General features: G+C 37.6%; 1 protein-coding gene across 1 annotated transcript in view; it reads right to left on the reverse strand.

The window, feature by feature from the left end:
* The window catches only part of LOC149804285 (uncharacterized), a 98,449-nt gene that overhangs the window by 40,973 nt on the left and 34,914 nt on the right, over positions 1-22,562 (reverse strand). The window contains exons 7-9 of the mRNA XM_089938408.1: positions 19,241-19,389; positions 14,468-14,735; positions 9,166-9,273 (exon numbers count right to left, since the gene is read on the reverse strand). Coding sequence (XP_089794534.1) covers positions 9,166-9,273; positions 14,468-14,735; positions 19,241-19,389 — 525 coding nt within the window. The remainder of the gene's footprint in view (positions 1-9,165; positions 9,274-14,467; positions 14,736-19,240; positions 19,390-22,562) is intronic.

Here is a 22,562-nt window from a genome sequence, read left to right on the forward strand (position 1 = left end):
GGTGGCTGTATAAGAGGGGGACCACTGTATAGAAATTCTCTATGCAGACACAGTCTGAGCCTATATGCAGATACATTCTGGACAGGCTGACACTATATGCAGATAGTCAGAGCAGGCCAACACTATATGGAGATACAGTCAGGGCAGGCTGAAACTATATGCAGATACAGTTAGGGCAGGCTGACACTATATATAGATACAGTCAGGGCAGGCTGACACTATATGCAGATACAGTCAGGGCAGGCTGACACTATATGCAGATACAGTCAGGGCAGGCTGACACTATATACAGATACAGTCAGGGCAGGCTGATACTATATGCAGATATTGTCAGGGCAGGCTGACATTATATACAGATACAGTCAGGGCAGGCTGACACTATATGCAGATAGTCAGGGCAGGCTGACACTATATACAGATACAGCCAGGGTAAGCCAACACTACATGCAGATACAGTTGGGGCAGGCTGACATGATATGTAGATACATTATGGGCAGCCCAACACTATATGGTGATACAGTCAGGGCAAGCCAACACTATACGCAGATACTGTACCGTCAAGCTGACACTATATGCAGATTCAGTCAAGGTAGGCTGACTATATACAGTCAGGGAAAGCCGACACTATATGCAGATACAATCAGGGCAAGCTGACACAATATGCAGATACAGTCAGGGCAGGCCAACACTATATGCAGATACAGTTGGGGCAGGCTGACATGATACACAGATACATTATGGGCAGCCCAACACTATATGAAGATACAGTCAGGGCAGGCCAACACTATATGCAGATACAGTTGGGGCAAGCTGACACTATATGCAGATTCAGTCAAGGTAGGCTGACTCTATATGCAGATACAGTCAGGGAAAGCCGACACTATATGCAGATACAGTCAGGGCAAGCTGACACAATATGCAGATACAGTCAGGGCAGGCCAACACTATATGCAGATACAGTTGGGGCAGGCCAATGCTATATGCAGATACAGTTGGGGCAAGCCAACACTGTATGCAGATACAGTCAGGGCAGGTCAACACTATATGCAGATACAGTTGGGGCGGGCTGACATGATAGACAGATACATTATGGGCAGCCCAACACTATATGAAGATACAGTCAGGGCAGGCCAACACTATATACAGATACAGTTGGGGCAGGCCAACACTATATGCAGATACTATATGCAGATACAGTTCGGGCAGGCCAACACTATATGCAGATACAGTCAGGGCAAGCTGACACAATATGCAGATACAGTCAGGGCAGGCCAACACTATATGCAGATATAGTTGGGGCAGGCTGACATGATACACAGATACATTATGGGCAGCCCAACACTATATGAAGATACAGTCAGGGCAGGCCAACACTATATGCAGATACAGTTGGGGCAGGCCAACACTATATGCAGATACAGTCAGGGCAAGCTGACACAATATGCAGATACAGTCAGGGCAGGCCAACACTATATGCAGATATAGTTGGGGCAGGCCAACACTATATGGAGATACAGTCGGGGCAGACTGACACTATATGCAGATTCAGTCAAGGTATGCTGACTCTATATGCAGATACAGTCAGGGCAGTCCAATGCTATATGCAGATACAGTCAGGGCAGTCCAATACTATATGCAGATACAGTCAGGGCAGGCTGACTCTATATGTAGATACAGTCGGGGCAGGCTGACACTATATGCAGATACAGTCAGGGCAGGCTGACACTATATGTAGATACAGTTGGGGCAGGCTGATACTATATGTAGATACAGTCAGGGCAGACTGACACTATATGTAGATACAGTCAGGGCAGTCCAATACTATATGTAGATACAGTTGGGGCAGGCTGACACTATATGCAGATACAGTTCGGGCAGAATGACACTATATGCAGATACAGTATGTGTAGAACACTGGCTCAGGAACATATTTTATATACGGTCAGAGCAATAATTTCAATATTTTCAAGTTTCCTCATGGTTTTCATGCAATCAAAGATGGGTGACGGAGATCTGTTGAATATCACATGGACATTTTCTTATTTGAAATATTAATTCTGGCTTAAATATTTACTGCAATTCACCTTAATCTCAAAATACTAATACATTACAATGTACTAAATACTGTACAAGTGTTTATGGAAATTCACACTAAATAGAAATAGTGAGAACAAAGAAAACATTCAGGTAAGCTGTTATTGTTATGGGTTTAACTCATTCGGCCCCAGCACTGTTATCAGTATCTCTGCTGCTATGCCGCAGAAGCGCTAAGCTGTATCTAGCTACTTGTGCCCCAGAGTTTTTACCTGTTTGAAAAAATCTGAAAAGATTGTGCACATGCATTCAATCTTACCTTAATTTCTCTTCTTATATCCAATTAAAAACCACAATGTTTTCACCATTTATTCCAAATGAATTTGTCTACACAGTGATTATTTTTTCTGTCCTATTTGTCCAAGTCTTTCACAACTTATTATACTGTTTACAAAATTATGTGCAACGTTTATCCGCAAGAACTCTTAGCATCATTGCTGTCAGCATCCTCATCTTCTGACGATTCAATCTCAGAAACTTCTAGGTCCGAATCTAAATCTCACAAAATATCCAACTGCCGAACATATCTTTCCTCAGCTTGCTCAATATTTTCTAGATCAAACCCAAGAAACTCCTCATTTTTGCTCTCATCAAAAATCACTCTTATGTCCGCCATCATTTACGATTTTTCATGAACAGAACACGTGTAGTGAAACTGTTCTCAAACAGTAACCATAGGCTTCTGAACAATTCAAATTTCCACAAATGAAAGTAAAATCATTTCTGATTGGTTTAATAGTTGTTTATTTCTTGGAATAAAACATTTCTAACCAGTCAGAGTTGTTGTATCTAACACACATTCATCATGCCTGGAGATGGGATCGGCCAATGAATGCAGTAAACAATCCATGACTACAGGCAGGATCAGCCAATAAATGCAGAAACCGGATCACGCCTACAGGCGGGATCGGGGCTGAATGAGTTAATGCCGTTTTTCAGCATGATAGGCAATACATGGCAGGCAATACAACTGGTGGAGGTTGAACCTGGGAAAACAACAGTAAGACGTAATGTATATCTATATTTGTTTTACCTCCTGGTACATGATTTTGTCTAATTGTTTTAATTTTTATTCATGACTGTAAATTGTAGTGATTTTCTATAGCTGGATTTGGCATATGTGCATAGGTTCTATTTTAAGATATTATAAACAAAATTGCTTAGGATCTACAAATAGATGCTTATGTAAGTGTTGACAGTTACTAATAATAATAATATTAGTAGTCAACATGATGAAAAATTTCAAACTGTTTCCCACTGGACATGTTTAGGTCAGGTGGGTTCTTTGAAGAATTAAGTTAATTTACTTTTGATGGGTTAGGTCATATGAATAGGTATTTTGAAATATTAGATGGAGTAATAAGATCTGTCAGGTGGGTTATATTGCAACATACAGTCATAACAGACTCTTGAAGGTTTATACAAGGAAAGAACTGAGCAATCAGATTCATTCCTTTTTTGGATTCATTCCTTTTTGGATTCTTATTTCATATGTTGAAATCAGTCTACAAACATCTTTAAAGTTGTGTTTAGATAATCTGAGAAATAACATTTTTAGCATTATTCAGCAGAAATAGAAGTGCTCACTGGACTATAATGTTTATCCTGAACTATTCTGAATTATTCAAAGGAGTTCTGGACATCACCATTTTGACATCATGATCCTTGGCGGACAAGTACATTTCCAGATCTGAAATTCATTCTTTTGGACTTTAACAGAACCTTTTTCAGGATAATTTTGTATTCAATTCATAATACTTTAAATTCCTCTTGAATTTTCATTTTTTAACATTGATAATTAAATTGTCAAGTTTTACAAAACTTGTTGATTTTGCTTCTTTCTGTTACTTAGTTTTACAGCCTTCATTAAGGTGTGTACATTAATTAGTAGTGATATGCACTATTTACATTAATATTTACAGCACTGATCAAGGTGTGCACAGTAATGAACATTACCTCCGTTATGAATTTACAATGTAATTATTATGCATCATTTCCTAGAAGAGAGGTGTGCTTTATGTATGGTGACATGTATAACGTACTTATCTAGGACATGTCTTTCAGGTGTGCTTTATGTATGGTAACATGTATAATGTACTTATCTAGGACAAGTCTTTCAGGTCTGCTTTATGTATGGTAATATGTATAATGTACTTATCTAGGACAAGTCTTTCAGGTCTGCTTTATGTATGGTAATATGTATAATGTACTTATCTAGGACAAGTCTTTCTGGTCTGCTTTATGTATGGTAATATGTATAATGTACTTATCTAGGACAAGTCTTTCAGGTCTGCCTTATGTATGGTAACATGTATAATGTACTTATCTAGGACAAGTCTTTCAGGTCTGCTTTATGTATGGTAATATGTATAATGTACTTATCTAGGACACATCTTTCCAATGTGCTTTATGTATGGTAACATGTATAATGTACTTATCTAGGACACGTCTTTAAGATGTGCTTTATGTATGGTAATATGTATAATGCTCTTACCTAGGACACGTCTTTCCAATGTGCTTTATGTATGGTAACATGTATATTGTACTTATCTAGGACACGTCTTTAAGATGTGCTTTATGTATGGTAATATGTATAATGTACCTACCTAGGACACGTCTTTAAGATGTGCTTTATGTATGGTAACATGTATATTGTACTTATCAAGGACATGTCTTTCAGCATTTAGCAAGTGAATTTTGTTACCTGCATTGTGTACTGGAACACGCTGACTCACGATGTTTTGACACCATGTGATAAACAGATTCTGTATGTATTGTAACCTTGTATGAATATTTTGTGCACATTTTACATGTGAGTCATAGCAGTATAATGAAATTACCTTGTGTCATGTATAATTCCACCAGGACATGGTCAAATTATTCCATAATTCCAATGTTTTGCTGTGCACTTGCTGCCAAAATACGTGCTAATTCGCCAGCTGCACTCTTTTGGTCAGTGAGCGCTATGGAATCTGATTGGCTACTGGTCACATGACCTTTTCCATAAATAGCACCACATACATGTAATGTAGAGCTTCACTGTTATCTTGCCCAGCATTTGGAGTTGACGGATGTAAAGCATCGGGAGACATACCCATTTCATCTATTCTATAATGTCTCAAGCTATGTTGGATAAACATAGTCAAGTTGCAATGGTTAGTTCTAATGAAATTTGATATGCTTGCTTGACATTACGGGGAATTCCAGAATTATTTATTATTCATGAGGTCATGTCTGCTACCGTATTGGTTGATATGATTTCACCTTTGGTGAATTAACACCGCGACTAACGTATGTAAGTGAAGGCAAGAGATCATTATGATATATATAATCCAGGGAAACATACAAACTGTTCCCTCAGGAACTGATATATAAGTAAATTAACTTTAAGTCACTATTAAACCGTCACTCTTTACCTTCGTTAGAAGGCGAACTCACGTTGCACCTTCACCTTACGATACTCACCAGCTTCAACACCTGAAGTTAATACTTCAACTTCACCTTATTCACCACCCCGATTTAAGCAACTCTTTCTTGTACTTCCATAACGTGAATTCTATGTGATATAAATCATTACAAATATATTCTTAAATCCACTCAGAGAGAGGTGGAGAAGGTGCAATTATATTTGAAGCTCCACTGCACCCTCCCCCACAGGAGTCGATCACCTTTGTCTCCCTTGATTCTCTGATTTACATAAGTTGTTGTTGTTGTTGTGGGGTTTAACGTCATTTTTCAGCACACGATAGGCTATACATGGCGGCCAGTATTAATGGTGGAGGAAGAACCAGGGGAAAACCCCGGAAAGAACCACCGACCCACGAGAAGCTACTGGCAAGCTTTCTCACATACCCACATTGGCTGAATCTGAGACTCGAACCGTCACAGACAGAGGTGAGATGGCAGTGATCCGTAATGGAAGCGCTTTAGACCACTCGGCCACTCGGGGCCCCCCTGATTTACATAAGTCTGGTATTAAATCTTAAATGTTTATGTATATGTAATTGTACTGACATTCAGTAATTGCATGTTCACCTGCTCTTGTACTTAAGGTAATTTACAAATAAATACTTTTGATGTTGATTCTATACGGTCTTGTATTATTCTTTCTAATCAAAAGCTAGACAGGAGGACCCAAAAATATTGTAGCTCGGATACGGCGTTGCAGTACATTAATTAGTAGTGGCATGGGCTATTTACATTAATATTTACAGCCCTCATTAAGACGTGTACATTAATTAGTAGTGGTATGGACTATTTATATTAATATTGACAGCCCTCATTAAGGTGTGTACATTAATTAGTAGTGGTATGGAGTATTTACATTCATATTTACAGCCCTCATTAAGGTGTGTACATTAATTAGTAGTGGTATGAGCTACTTACATTAATACTGACAGCCCTCATTAAGGTGTGTACATTAATTAGTAGTGGTATGGACTATTTACATTAATACTGACAGCCCTCATTAAGGTGTGTACATTAATTAGTGGTATGAGCTACTTACATTAATACTGACAGCACTCAATAGGTTGTTTACATTAATTAGTAGTGGTATGAGCTATTTACATTAATACTGACAGCCCTCATTAGGCTGTTTACATTAATTAGTAGTGGTATGAGCTATTTACATTAATACTGACAGCACTCATTATGCTGTTTACATTAATTAGTAGTGGTATGAGCTATTTACATTAATACTGACAGCCCTCATTATGCTGTTTACATTAATTAGTAGTGGTATGGACTATTTACTTTAATATTTAGAACCCTCATTTAGACATGTACATTAACGGGTAGTGGTAAAGGTTATTTACATTCATATTTACTGTTTACAACCCTCATTATATCCATGTCAAACTATACAAAGCAGTTAGCTGGGTCTTGGTTACTATCAAGTCTAGCAACCAGTGAGCTGGGTCTATATTAGTATCAAGTCTAGCAACCAGTGAGCTGGGTCTGGATTACTATCAAGTCTAGCAACCAGTGAGCTGGGTCTTGGTTACTATCAAGTCTAGCAACCAGTGAGCTGGGTCTATATTAGTATCAAGTCTAGCAACCAGTGAGCTGGGTCTGGATTACTATCAAGTCTAGCAACCAGTGAGCTGGGTCTTGGTTACTATTAAGTCTAGCAACCAGTGAAATGGGTCTGGGTTACTATATATCAAGTCTAGCAATCAGTGAGCCACTGTTTGATATTGTGAATTATTCTATATTTTCAAAAAAGTAAAAGTGCTTTATGAAGGATAATATGTATTACTAATACTTAAAAGGAAAATAGATTGTCTTTATAGTCTGGAAACAAATAGTTTTGTATTCCAGTGTAATCATTCTTTCTCTGCTACCATCAGATTCTGATATTTGTCAAACCACTGAATTAAACATACCCCTCAAATCTGGCAATTACACAATGCAGCCAATATAGCCTCTAAGCCAAATGTTGTATGGAGTCAAATACTGCCCCAATGTTATTTATACTACTTGCATATGTAAGAGGTACTTTACATGATATGAAACATATTTTAAAAAATCTGCAATGTCAGTAATTACTAAGTCAAGAATATAAAACAACAATGTTGTAACCAGCCACTTTCCTTCACATATCTCTATGTCAAGTAATCTGCCACATACCAATATTCCCTTCCTAGGTCTCTGTACAATCTGCCACATACGTATATTCCCTTCCTAATTTTCAGTACAATCTGCCACATAACCGTACTCCTTTCCTAAGACTCCAAGCAATGTGCATCATATTTAATGCCTATGTTTCTGTACAACCTGCCACATACCTGTATTCCCTGCCTAGGTCTCTGTACAATCTGCCACATACCTGTATTCCCTGCCTAGGTCTCTGTACAATCTGCCACATACCTGTATTCCCTGCCTAGGTCTCTGTACAATCTGCCACATACCTGTATTCCCTGCCTAGGTCTCTGTACAGTCTGCCACATACCTGTATTCCCTGCCTAGGTCTCTGTACAATCTGCCACATACCTGTATTCCCTGCCTAGGTCTCTGTACAATCTGCCACATACCTGTATTCCTTGCCTAGGTCTCTGTACAATCTGCCACATACCTGTATTCCCTGCCTAGGTCTCTATACAATCTGCCACATACCTGTATTCCCTGCCTAGGTCTCTGTACAATCTGCCACATACCTGTATTCCCTGCCTAGGTCTCTGTACAATCTGCCACATACCTGTATTCCTTGTCTAGGTCTCTTTACAATCAGCCACATACCTGTATTCCCTGCCTAGGTCTCTGTACAATCAGCCACATACCTGTATTCCCTGTTTAGGTCTATTTACAATCAGCCACATACCTGTATTCCCTGCCTAGGTCTCTGTACGATCAACCACATATCTGTATTCCCTGCCTAGTTCTCTGTACAATCAGCCACATACCTGTATTCCCTGCCTAGGTCTCTGTACAATCTGCCACATACCTGTATTCCCTGCCTAGGTCTCTGTACAATCTGCCACATACCTGTATTCCCTGCCTAGGTCTCTGTACAATCTGCCACATACCTGTATTCCTTGTCTAGGTCTCTTTACAATCAGCCACATACCTGTATTCCCTGCCTAGGTCTCTGTACAATCTGCCACATACCTGTATTCCCTGCCTAGGTCTCTGTACAATCTGCCACATACCTGTATTCCTTGTCTAGGTCTCTTTACAATCAGCCACATACCTGTATTCCCTGCCTAGGTCTCTGTACAATCAGCCACATACGTGTATTCCCTGTTTAGGTCTATTTACAATCAGCCACATACCTGTATTCCCTGCCTAGGTCTCTGTACAATCAGCCACATATCTGTATTCCCTGCCTAGTTCTCTGTACAATCAGCCACATACCTGTATTCCCTGTCTAGGTCTCTTTACAATCAGCCATATACCTGTATTCCCTGCCTAGTTCTCGGTACAATCTGCCACATACATAAATACCTGTATTCCCTACCTAGGTCTCAGTACAATCTGCCACATAAAAACTGTATTCCTTTCCTAAGACTCTAAACAATGTGCATCATACCCATATTTCCTACCTAGATCTCTGTACAATTAGCCACATACCTGTATTCCCTTGCCTTTCCAAACCAACTGTCGGTAGGAATATCCACTGATTGTGAATCTCTGGACATTTAATGTTGTTAGTGAAACCAAGGACTCTGAGTTCTCACCCTGCATAAATATAACAACTCTACAACTTTAAGTCAGTCAGAATGGAGTGAAAACAAAATTTAACAATATTTGTTTATTAGACACATAACCAAGAAATGAGCTAAACAAAATTCCATATTATGAGTGTCTGTGACAAGTGGTATATAGCATTACGCAACAAAGAATGTCAAACATCAAATCTAATGAAAATGCCATCAGATTATTACAGGCAATTTGCAGAGCTTATTATGTGCAAGAACTAAGCAATATGATCCCACTAAAGCAACAATTATTGTTTACTGTGGTATAATTATGCATGTCAGAAGTTATGTCATACTATTTGCCAGATGTTACATTTGATATATTGGCTGTCATAATATGTGCCATATGTTACATAATTAAGTATATTGACTATATCATAATATGGGCAAGATGTTACATAATTAGGCATGTTGGCTGTATTATAATATGGGCCATTTGTTATATAATTAGGCATGTTGACTATATCATAATATGGGCCAGATGTTACATAATTAGGCATGCTGGCTGTGTTACAATATGGGCCAGATGTTACATAATTAGGCATGTTGGCTGTGTTATAAAATGGGCCATTTGTTATATAATTAGGCATGTTGACTATATCATAATATGGGCCAGATGTTACATAATTAGGTATGCTGGCTGTGTTACAATATGGGCCAGATGTTACATAATTAGGCATACTGGCTGTGTCATAATATGGGCCAGATGTTACATAATTAGGCATACTGGCTATTTTATATATGGGCCAGATGTTACATAATTAGGCATGTTGGCTGTGTCATAATATGGGCCGGATGTTACATAATTAGGCATGTTGGCTGTTTTACAATATGGACCAGATGTTACATAATTAGGCAAACTGGCTATGTTATAATATGGGCCAGATAGTTACATAATTAGGCATGTTGGCTATGTTATAATATGGGCCAGATAGTTACATAATTAGGCATGTTGGCTGTGTTATAACATGGGCCAGATGTTACATAATTAGGCATGTTGGCTATGTTATAATATGGCCCAGACATCATAATGCATGCTATCAGAACCTTGTTCAGGAGTTCAGCTACATGTTCCAAAACTAAAACTAAAAAACTAATTTATAGAACCTTTCAAACAAGGTTTTACTACTGTAGTAATAAGTGAAAAACCTACAATAAATAAGGTAATAAAAGTAGATCTGACTTAAAGCATACTACTGTAAAGGATTATACTTTATCTGCCAAAAGATAAAGCTTCTTACCTTTTCATGATGTTAAATTTCACACCTACTGTCCGATACAATTATCTTGCCATAACATATTATTACATTTTCATGGATGTTTTATTTTAGCAATACAGCAAAAATATAAATCTCATGAAAACAATTTTTGAAGTAAAATATGTTTCCTTGATAATACTTCACATTATACATTAGAAGTCCTTCCATAACTTGCAATTCCAGCCCTGACAAGTGAGAAACACTTCTTCACAAAATCGTTTGGTTTGTTTGGCGCTAAAAGTGTTACAATGTATATGGGTGTGTGTGCTTTGGATTTTTAATGTAGCTTTAACAATTTTAGTCATATCACTACAATGTCTGCAGTGTTGCAGTCTATAGTGATGTCTAGCACTGGGGCATCTTGCCACAGACGTTCAGCATCATGTTCCACCCTGTCACATTATCCCGATACCAGGCCAACCAGTCCTAATGCTAACTTCTTCATGCTGAGCACTGAGTGAGGCAGCTGCTAGTAGTGTTGTTCCGATTATTGATTATAATTGATCATCAGTTGGTTGAGCGAACCAATATGATAATTGATTGTGAAACTCCATAATCGATTATGTGTAAAGGGAGACTACGTTTTAGTTGTATGCAAAGCACAAAGGTTAGTAAAACTCCAAGCCACTAAAGTTGACCTGAAATGTATTAATTCCCTTCACAACTACCAATGCAAAACCATATGATATTTCATAGGTGCAAAATTTCATAATTAGGAACATATAGCCATTATTACATGAACAAGTTGTTAAATAGTTGAGTTAATAAATTTAAACACATTTTGATGATTTGTTTCAGTTTTAAATGCAACATTATTTGTAGTATTTGTAAACAATGACAAACAAGAAAACCGTGTCCTTCTGCACTTAAAATTATAGACACATCACATATGAATGAAAGGATTTTGGGGGATTGTAGCAGTATTCCAGTTGCACATGACTTATCAGCCATAAAAAGTTGCGTTCATTTAACAAAGATGTAGAACAAAAATAACACACAACACAATAGACAAAAATGTAATATTATTATCAGGTTAAAGTATACATGTCATTAAAAGAGATTACTCCTGTACATTTACTAACGTCTTGAACTATTGATCAAAGATATAACTGAATAACAAACAAAAATTAAAATTTGCTCTTAGTAACCGATTATAATCGATTATTCAGTTGGTTAAGTGGAACCGATTATCGATTATGAATTTCTGACCGATTCCCATCACTACCTGCTAGTACCATTTTTTTATAAGTCTTTGGTATGACTCAGCCAAGGTTCAAGCCTGCAACCTCCCAGAAACAAGGCAGAGGCTCTAACCACTTTGGCCATGAAAGTGATCTTGATACAATGTAATCTGCTTGATAATATGGAAATTAGACAAGTGGATTCATCCTGGATAGTGGGACTGGTGCCAAATAATGGCATTCATCAGTCACTACTGGAATGTAAGTGCATATTTGTCCGGGGATGTATCTGCAGGAAAAACATTGAAATGAGTGAGCAAATTAAAACTGAATAAGTATATTGGTAAAATAACATTTTACTTTTTCAAATATATCATGCAATCATATTAGGAGAGTGGGTCAGGTGGAGGGAGTTACATTCCCTTACCCTTGAGGAGATGGCCTTGTCTCCAGCCTCCTAACATATAAGCAAAGCTCTTTGAGTCTTGTAAGAGACATGGGCAAAGGATAGCACCATTTGATGAACAGATGCAGTGTAGAAAGAAACAATTTCACTTCCATAAATCCAACATGAGTAGAAAGACCTTCACTGTCGCAAAGCTGCTGATATCGGCCCCAGCAATTCAACTCAAGCCTTTTGAGACAAACTGTCTCTCAGATAGAAGCTGAAGAACATCATATCAGACCTCCATCCTACAGCTTGAATAAAGTCAGTTAAAGGGCAACTTCACTTGAGTACTATGCAGAAAGCAATTGGCCCTTACCTCATGATCTAAGATGTACAAAGAATTCATAAGGTTTAATTCTTTATAGACTTAGCAAATACGCCATTAAATCCAGGATGAAAAGAGCCAGAGTGGAAAAGTCGTCCATTCTTTCTTTGAATGGCAAGAACAGTGAGATCTTCTGATTTGTTAGAGATGTTTTAGGTATCAATTTAATGTTCTGGTAGGGTCCTGATGATGCCCATGAAAAGAAGGTTTTATTCGGGATAAAGGTTTCAAAGTGACAGGCCGATTCCCATGAACAGGCATCTATTCATGGCAATGAGACTAGAAGCCATCATGAGAAAAACTGAACCATTGTGGCAGAACTGCATGAAGTTCAGTTCAACAAATAAGGCATGAATTTCAGTGATTCTGCCTGCAAATGCTAGGAATGACAAGGAAGCAGGTCTTATATGAAAGCATGCCTTTCTTCTTCTCCTTCCAATTAAGTGCTTAGCCTATATACAGGCATAGCTGCACTGTGGTGAACTATGTACATATATGAAGGAAGGCTTTGTAAAAGCTAAAAACAGGATAAAATAACACATGGTGTACATGCTAAGACATGGGACATACAGTGCCAATGTGGATTATAAAGGTATCAATGGAAGGTGCTGTAATGGCGGTCACTGGTAAGCAGTTCCAAAGACAAATGCCTGTGGGGAACGAGGAGTTCTTATATGCATCCACGGAACAGTATAGTATTTGATATCTGTTGGCATGGCCTCTGGTTGATGCTTTTATGGTATCAAGTACCCTACTGTTGGTATTTCAACCAGTTGGTTAATGAGTCAGTACATCATGATGACCTTGTTCTGTTGACAATGGGTTCCCAATGAAGGTCCTTCAGCATTGGTTGTGATGCTACTGGTTCATCAGTAGTCACTGTGACAAAATCTTGCTGCCCGCTTTTGGACTATTTCTAATTTGGCTGCATTGGTTTTGGATTGTGGGTCCCATACTGTAAAAGTGTATTTGAGCTGTGGGTGTATGAGCATTTTGTGGCAGCAAGCCTTGATGTGTTTTGGGCAGGATGACAGGTTTCTTTGCAGAAAAGATGTCTGATTGGCTTTTGTGGTTATGGAGATAGATTGTTCCAAGAGTTTACTGTCCAAGATGACACAAAGGTACTTGGCTCTGTTGGTCTCATTCAAGATTTGCTCATGGATAGAACAGTAGGTGTTAATAACCTTTTGCTTGTTGGTTACGCACATGTGTTCGCACCTGAATGAGCAGAAATCCATTTGTCATTTTCTCTCAGACAGTGATTCAAATGGTGGTGACTTATTTAACCAAGTCAAAACCCATGTTAGATTCATTTCAGACAAAAGGCCCAAGATTTGCTATAGCCAAGTCAAAACTGACCAGAGGTTGTAAAGATCTTTGGTTTAGCCTATACCCTTCATTCAATAATGATGGAATGTGTTATAAATCAAATAGCAATTGTCTTTGTTCAAGACTGGATGTTAACTGCTCCTCAAAAAGCCAAAGAGGGAAGTTAAGTACCTGTGGTACTGAGATTTTCAATGGAGAAATATATGTGACAGCAGCTGAGTTGTCGGAAAATATCAGAATACCCTTAACAGATAATAACTCCTCAACAATCCAGAGGCATTTGCTGTGGTTTTCATCTCCATGAGGCTGATGAGCATGGAACACTCTTAAACTGCTTACTTCTTGGAAGGAGGCAGGATATGGCTTCAAAAAAAGTGCTGATAAGATATAAGCAGAAGTAGTAACTAGTAAATGACATGATTTGGAGCCAATCCCACTATCCAAGGGGAGACCACTATCCTCCACCTTCAATCTCACAATGCAGTCAACATCACAGTACTTATAGTGCTAAAATAAGCAAGACATTATTTTTAGGCAAGGAAGGGATGGAATTGCAGTGTACTGGAAGAACTTCAAATTTATTATGACCAGATAAAAGTATTTGAAGAGGAAAATAATTTTTTATACAGTGCCTTTATGGTGCTCAGTCTAAATGGAGTGACTTGTTGTGTAATTCTGATCCCATGCAGGCCTTCACCGATAGCTGGATTATAGGTAGTCAGGAGGAATGTCTTGGGCATCTCAACCTGGTCAAGAATGGATTCATCTTGTTTAGCTTCACAATGGCCTTTGTCATCATCGCATTTCAAATGTGAGTCTGAGTCAAAATACTTTCTTGTGTGTCTCTCTACAAACTCTCTGATCTGTTTGTCATTAGAAACTCCCCCATCATTTGTTTCCCTGTAAACACATTAAAAATCAGTCACAGCATTATCTGATATGTATATCTATAGACTTTCTTGTCTGCTTGATCTCGTAATGAAATGCATTAATTATATTAGTGATTATGTTCATATTTACTGGTGCAGTTTTAAGAAAATCACATATCATGACTTTAACTTTTGACCCATGACCTGATCCCATCCCTTGTGATCCTTCATACCTGAGGATGAAACTGGGGGTAAAGTTTAGTTACAATCTATCCTTGAAAATAAAGAGACACTGCCAGTTTAAAAACTTCATTATATGGCGAACAATCGTTACCTTGACCTTTTGCCCCTTCTAATGGTCAAAATGATTTCTAAGCAAAGTTTGATAACAGCTCATCTTGGTAAGAAAAAAGGATGTCCATTTGCAGAAACATTTAACAACTCCACCAGTAATCTTGATCTTTTACCTTTGTATAACACAGTGGAAACTTGTTCACTGTGCACCTCAGCAGTCTGGGGTTTGATTCCAAGTTCAACTATTTATTTTCTCTTGATTGTTGGTATTCTCAATCTAAAAAACTACCCTAAGTCGATATCTGATCAGTAGAGAGTGCTCTGTAAAAACTGTTATACTATGAGGTACTATGAATACAAAGCAAATAAAAGTTGAACTAAAACTTCACTTACAAATAAATTTATGAGGGAAAATTTCAGTTGCATTACATTAAACATGTCTCAGTGCCAGGATGTCTGCAAGCACATATGTGCCGAGAGGATAAAGTAAGTAGTCCACTTTTAGTGCATGGATGCCAGGTCTACTGAAAACACATATATTAAGGAAGAATAAAATAGTTTCACTTTTAGTGTCGGGCTAAAAATACTTTGTTCTAAATGTCATGATATGTTGATACACTACAACACACTGTAGTAAAATGGCATGGTGTGGGGAACTGATCTTTTATACAGACCCTGGGGCAATCATTTTAGTAGAGAGTTTTGAATATGTCCAGTTGATGGGCTCTCACACCTCTTATGTCTTATGCATTGTGGCTACAGAGTGTACATAATGACCAAACAGAGTGTACATAATGACCAAATAGAGTGTACATAATGATCAATCAAGTCTAGTCAGCATCACCTCTAATGATTGTCTGATAATGTGTAAATAAGACCCAGTCACCTTTGAATTAAGCTTAGTCAGCATCGCCTCTACTGATTGTCTGACAATGTGTAAACTAGACCCAGTCACCTTTGAATTAAGCTTGGTTAGCATCGCCTCTACAGATTGTCTGACAATCAATGTGTAAACTAGACCTAGTCACCTTTGAATTAAGCTTGGTCAGCATTGCCTCTACTGATTGTCTGACAATCAATGTGTAAACTAGACCCAGTCACCTTTGAATTAAGCTTAGTCAGCATCACCTCTACTGATTGTCTGACAATCAATATATAAACTAGATTGAGTCACCATTGAATTAAGCTTGGTTAGCATCGCCTCTACAGATTGTCTGACAATCAATGTGTAAACTAGACCTAGTCACCTTTGAATTAAGCTTGGTCAGCATTGCCTCTACTGATTGTCTGACAATCAATGTGTAAACTAGACTCAGTCACCTTTGAAGTAAGCTTAGTCAGCATCGCCCCTACTGATTGTCTGACAATGTGTAAATTAGACCCAGTCACCTTTGAATTAAGCTTGGACAGCATCGCCTTTACTGATTGTCTGACAATGTGTAAAATAGACCCAGTCACCTTATAATTAAGCTTAGTCAGCACTGCCCCTACTGATTGTCTGACAATCAATGTGTAAACTAGACCCAGTCACATTTGAATTAAGCTTGGTTAGCATTGCCTCTACTGATTGTCTGACAATGTATAAACTAGACTCAGTCACCTTTGAATTAAGCTTGGTCAGCATCGCCTCTACTGATTGTCTGACAATCAATGTGTAAACTAGACCCAGTCACCTTTGAATTAAGCTTAGTCAGCATCGCCTTTATTGATTGTCAAACAAAGAAACAATCTTGAAACTAGACCTAATGATATTATTTGGTGATAAAGAAGTCAAAGACAAGTTGATAAAATGATATTTGAGAACTCCTATGTGGAATGTCGAGTAGCTCATAGTATGTGCCAGTGAAAACCTTGGCTCTTCTGGACATGTTCAGGAAATAAAAATTGTGGAATCTCTTTATGAAGAGGGCAGACAAATCATCCAGGTGGAGTCAGATACTCTCAGTTGCCATGGCAACAATATAAGCCTTTGGCCACTAGCTCCATAAATGTTTAATTACATGTCACCAACATGTTTGAACTTAATGAGGCATTAAATGTAAATTCTGGTACCAACAAAAGAATTTTATTCTACTAGACAATCAACTCAATGGTCAATTGTTGTGAACTTTGAATCCTTTTAGTCAAATACATAGTTTTAAAAGATAAAAGCTGATGATAAAAAAAAAAAAAAAAACATTGAATGGGTCATAAAAGTATTTATTTACCCCACCCCTTAAAGGAAGCCATCATTCCATGCCTGTACTGTAGGCAATTTCTTTATTGAAACACATTTTTACACAGGAAGCCATGGTAGCTTGGTTGGAAAGCATCACTCATAATCCATGGGTCACATGCCAGCCTAGGTTAGAAGCAGTGGCATGTCCTTGAGAAAGACTACGAAAGCTGAAACCTTTCTGCCCACATAGTTGGCAGTCAGATATAGTGATCTCCCTTTACATATAAATTCTGGCATAAAATCCTGTTTTTACCTAAGTAACTACAAGAGCAAAATGCATCCTCCCCTAGTAGGATGTGACTACAGGGAGGTTGAGAAAGTGCATCCATATTGTGATCAAATAAGTATTATTCAAGAAACATATTTTATCAAAGAAATTGGTGTCTTCTTCAAATATATTATTAGATCATAATACCTTAGTAGAATAGGGAAGAGGTGAAGGGAATTACATCTCCTTACCCAAGAGAAAGGCCATCTCCAGAACCCCAAGGTATGTGAGGCAGCTTACAAATCTTTGATATACCCACCTGCAATATTGGCACCATACGAAAAAACTTGCCTTTATGAAGAAAGGGGCAAATGTTCTTGTGCAAATCCAGCAAAAACTTGTATTTCTGTGTCAAAAATAAAGCACTCAGAAGTGTAACCTAGAGAAAGTTGACTGACATCCATTCCACAGCATGTATAATATCAGCTCGGGACCAGTTAGCTCAAATATGGCACTTGCTGTGACTATCCTAACTTCATGAGCCAAAATACATAAAGACTCATTTGATCTTGGATTAGTTCTCTGTACACAGAACAAATAACTCGTTTTATCCAGGATGAGATTTCAAATGTCCCTCTTTCAAAGGTAAAAACAGTCAAGATCTGTTTCTTTGTATCACAGTGGTTCTTTTTATGCACTATATCAAAAGCCTCACCAGGTCCAGGTTGGAAAGAAGTTTCACCCCAAAAGACTGATTGCCTAAGAGCAGGAGTGTGTTCTTGGCAATAAAAGCAGAGGCATTCATAAGTGATACTGACCCATGCAAAAATGATCTCATTATTGCTTGGGATGTCATTTGTGTTCCTCTGATTTCTGTCCTGAAAAAAAATCTCCTGTCTTATGTTGTGCCTGAGGTAGATTAGTTTCTTTGGGGCCTGCTTTTGAACTTCCCCTGCATGGCCGTTAAAGAGAAGCTAGAAGAAAATGGTTATGATCTTAGTGTGCCGCTCTTTTAAAATTGTGAGACAGAGAGTCTGCATAATAATCTGTATGATGTAAATTAACCACTACTGTCAAGGAATCGGCCAGCATGTACTGCTATGTTCAGATATCATGCCATTAAATAAGACGGACTCCAATTGACTAAGTCCAACATTGAGCTTATGATAATGACATTAAGGACAACTGCTGCATGTCAATGAAGTGCTTTCAGTTCATCCTTACTGAGGAGGGTGCTGACAATTAAGTTATAACAGAGACAGCTGTACTCACAAAAGGGCAAGATAAATCATAATTTTTCCCCAAGTCAAATTTTCTTGTGCATTTGGAATGTGCTCAGCTTTGAAGACATCAATGAATGACAAAATAAATTAACCTTGCAAAAAATTTATAATTGCATCTAATGCCTCTGTGATGAAAATTTGACAAATATCATCAGTTAAAAATCAAGCTCATCTCAAAACTGATAAAATTTATCAAATTATAAATGAAACATAAAAAGTAAGTTAGTGAGATAAAGATGATTTTTGTGATTTTGTGGATTTAACTACATTTTCAGAACATAATAGGCTACACATGGCAGCCATAATATTTGGTGGGGGAAGAACCCAAAAAGATGCAGGGAAGAAATGACCCACAGGAAGCAACTGACAAGCTTTTTCACATACCCATGTTTACCTAAGCCGAGAGTCAAAACCAGTGATCTGTAAAGGTAAGCACCTTAGATCAATCAGGAACCAAGGGCACCAACAAACATAAAGATAAAAATAATACGTTAAAGATAGAAACATCAATTACCATGACTAAACTGACTTACTCAGTGTCCCACCACCAGTGTTCCTTCCCTGCCACTTCAGTATAGTTGACCTCTACTCCAATTTCCTTCAGTAAACGGTACATTCGCTTCACAAAGTAAGGGTGCACAGTTCTGTCTTTAGCTCCTATCCTTGCTAACACTGGTATTCCCTGTAAATATGGTCTTCAAATCCCATCAACTGTATAAAGTGCCTAGCACAGCATTTAGTGGGAATCAGCTAAAATTTGTATGCAGTTTTGATATCTGCAACTTATTCAAAATGTGTTATTTTTAAACTTTACACATCTGTTTGGTGTCTAGGATTTATCTTAAATCTGAAAAAAAATGTTGCATTTAAGACCCAACCTATGTGTAATAAATGATTAAATGATTACACAGCTAAATGTTGCATTTAAGACCCAACCTGAGTGTAATAAATAATTACACATCTCAACTTGATGAAGCTATTACAACATCAGTAGCCACTATGAACATTTAATGTTGATACAAATTCCTATGAAAGTGACCCTGACAATGAAATATTAGCCTCTTTATTTTAAAAAAAAAATGTGCTGCATTTTTATCTTTACATTTTTAGAATGTAATTTTTAATCAGCAATACATATCCAGCCCTGTGCTGACATGTGGTGAAACCATATACATATACGGGAACATAAATACATACTTAATGTTGAAAGGGCATAAGACAAAATAAAAAACATTCTTTTCTATTATTTCATTGCAGAGGTACTCCAGTCAAACCTGTATTAAGCAGCAGTCTCTAGAAAATGAGAAAAGTGATATTTAAATACAGGTGGTTGTTAATAAAAGGTTTTCATTTAAAGTGATTTTTGGAACCTTGAAAAAGTGACTCTTTAAGACAAGTAGTTGCTGAATATATGTGACCATTATAGCAGGTCTGACTATAGGTGACTTCATAAAAACCTGAAATTACTTTTTTTTTCTCTTCTTCAAAAAATACACCAAAACCATTGTTTTTAAAATCGGATTCAAAAGCTGTTATCATTACACACTCCTAGATTGTACGGGGTGGGTAGGTGGGAGTGAAAGTCACAGGCTTTGAGTTACCTTGATTAGCCCACTACAGATGATGCCTCATTACCTTGATTAGCCCACTACAGCTGATGCCTCATTATCTTGATTAGCCCACTACAGCTGATGCATCATTACCTTGATTAGCCCACTACAGCTGATGCATCATTACCTTGGTTAGTCCACTACAGCTGATGCTACATTACCTTGATTAGCCCACTACAGCTGATGCCTCATTACCTTGATTAGCCCGTGACAGCTGATGCCTCAATACCTTGATTAGCCCACTACAGCTGATGTCTCATTACCTTGATTAGCCCACTACAGCTGATGCCTCACATGTAAGCATACATACAGCACACTGCTCATCTAATTTGTAAGTACAATACACAGTTAACCTGCCAATGATGACCTTTTTAAAAATATATAATGACGAGTGTTTAATATGGAAAGCTTACCATTCAATATTCATAACCATTGCTGCTTCCAACTGCACTAGCTGGTCAAAGAGGACCTTCTGTGTGGGCTTGGATGTATATGACATAGGATATCTATGTCAGGGGTGGGCAAACTATGGCCCACAGGCTGCAATAGGCCCACCAAGTGCTTTCATGTGGCCCGCCAAGGGTTTTCATGCAGCCTAGGAACAAGTCATCATTCGCACTGACTCTGTTTATGTTACTCTGTTTATCAAATAAATGTGCTTCTTTTGAAGTTTAAATTTAAGTTTTCAAATATTAACAACATATTAACAACTGAAAATTAATTAGATGTTATTTAGAAAAATCTTTTGTTTTTGCTATTTCAAATATTAATTATTTTACTTAATGAACTATGCGGCACGCGACAAGGTGTAAATTTGTGTATGCGGCACTTGCACTGGAAAGTTTGCTCACCTCTGATCTATGTAGTCATGTCAAATACAAATACTTTAGTTATGCTAGTCAATCATAAAATGTAGATCACTGTGACCTTCATTGGTTTGATGTGTGTAGGACAAAAAGAGATGCATCCAATAATGAAGCTTCATGATTCAAAACATAAACAGCACCCAAACATCCACTTTAAACAAAATTTCAATAATGTGGCAAGAAAGATAGGTCATAGAGACTTGTTGCAATATGGATATAATACATATCAAGATGTATCTACTCACCAAGTTTCCCAATTCTACGTAAAAGAGTAAGCATATAGCAGGTCAGAAATCCTTGTGGTTATGAGCTAAATGCAAATGTAACCAATGCCAGTAATAGATGAAAATTAAGGTCACAATGAGCTTCATTTGTTACAGAGGTGTGCTATTAATCTAGATATTGGCATCAATTTCTAGTATAAACAGTACCTGAGAAAAGAACAACAAACACAATATTTAATCCAAGACAGTGACGCATAAAATATGGGCCATAACAACCTACTACTGGAATGAATAGTGCTCATCAATTTCTAGTATAAACAGTACCTGAGAAAAGAACAACAAACACAATATTTAATCCAAGACAGTGACGCATAAAATATGGGCCATAATAACCTACTACTGGAATGAATAGTGCTCATCAAAATGAAGGATCCCTTGGTGGCTGAGTGGCCTAAGGCACTCACTTTGTCCACATGGAGTTGAGTCCCAGCACAGCCAATGTGGATATATGAGAAAGCTTGTCAGTTGTTTCCTGTGGGTCAGGTCAGTGTTTCCTACTGGCATTTTTATGGGTTCTTCCTCCAACTTGGTTCATGAAGACCATAGGTACAAAAATTCAAGGAGTTTATTCTGTGACATTTTCAGTACTCGTTTTTTAGAACATGTCTTCATTCTGGAAATGACTTAAGTTCTGTGTGAATCATGACACAGCTTCAAACACATCACATAATTATTTAAGTTTTAACAACTGAAGCGTAAGTTTTTGTTTTCATAACAGTAAGGATGAATCATTTTTAAAGAGAGAAAATAATACTTCTTATCTATATGTGGTCAACATCAGTTACTTGCCATATTTTTTATTTCCAATTATTTATTTATGTCAAACCTCCCTTCTCAGCAACAAGTTCATTCTCCAGTATAATGGCACAGTTCTTCTTTCTTATTTTTTTTATAGAGGTCCTATCTACCATTGGTTTCGAGTTAGAAACATGCACTTCATACTTCTCACCTTTCATGTGCGTCATAGTGCTGATTTCCCAATGCCTGAAATGTCTATTACACAATCACATTTCATCAAAACACTTCTTTTTATATCATTATATCCACTTCTATGATTTTAAAGAATTTTTTGTAAATTCAAGGCGTTCTCTGACA

This window comes from Sinohyriopsis cumingii, chromosome 2 (genome assembly GCF_028554795.1).
Source record: "Sinohyriopsis cumingii isolate HCF-2022 chromosome 2, ASM2855479v2, whole genome shotgun sequence".
Taxonomy (NCBI): Eukaryota; Metazoa; Mollusca; class Bivalvia; order Unionida; family Unionidae; genus Sinohyriopsis; species Sinohyriopsis cumingii.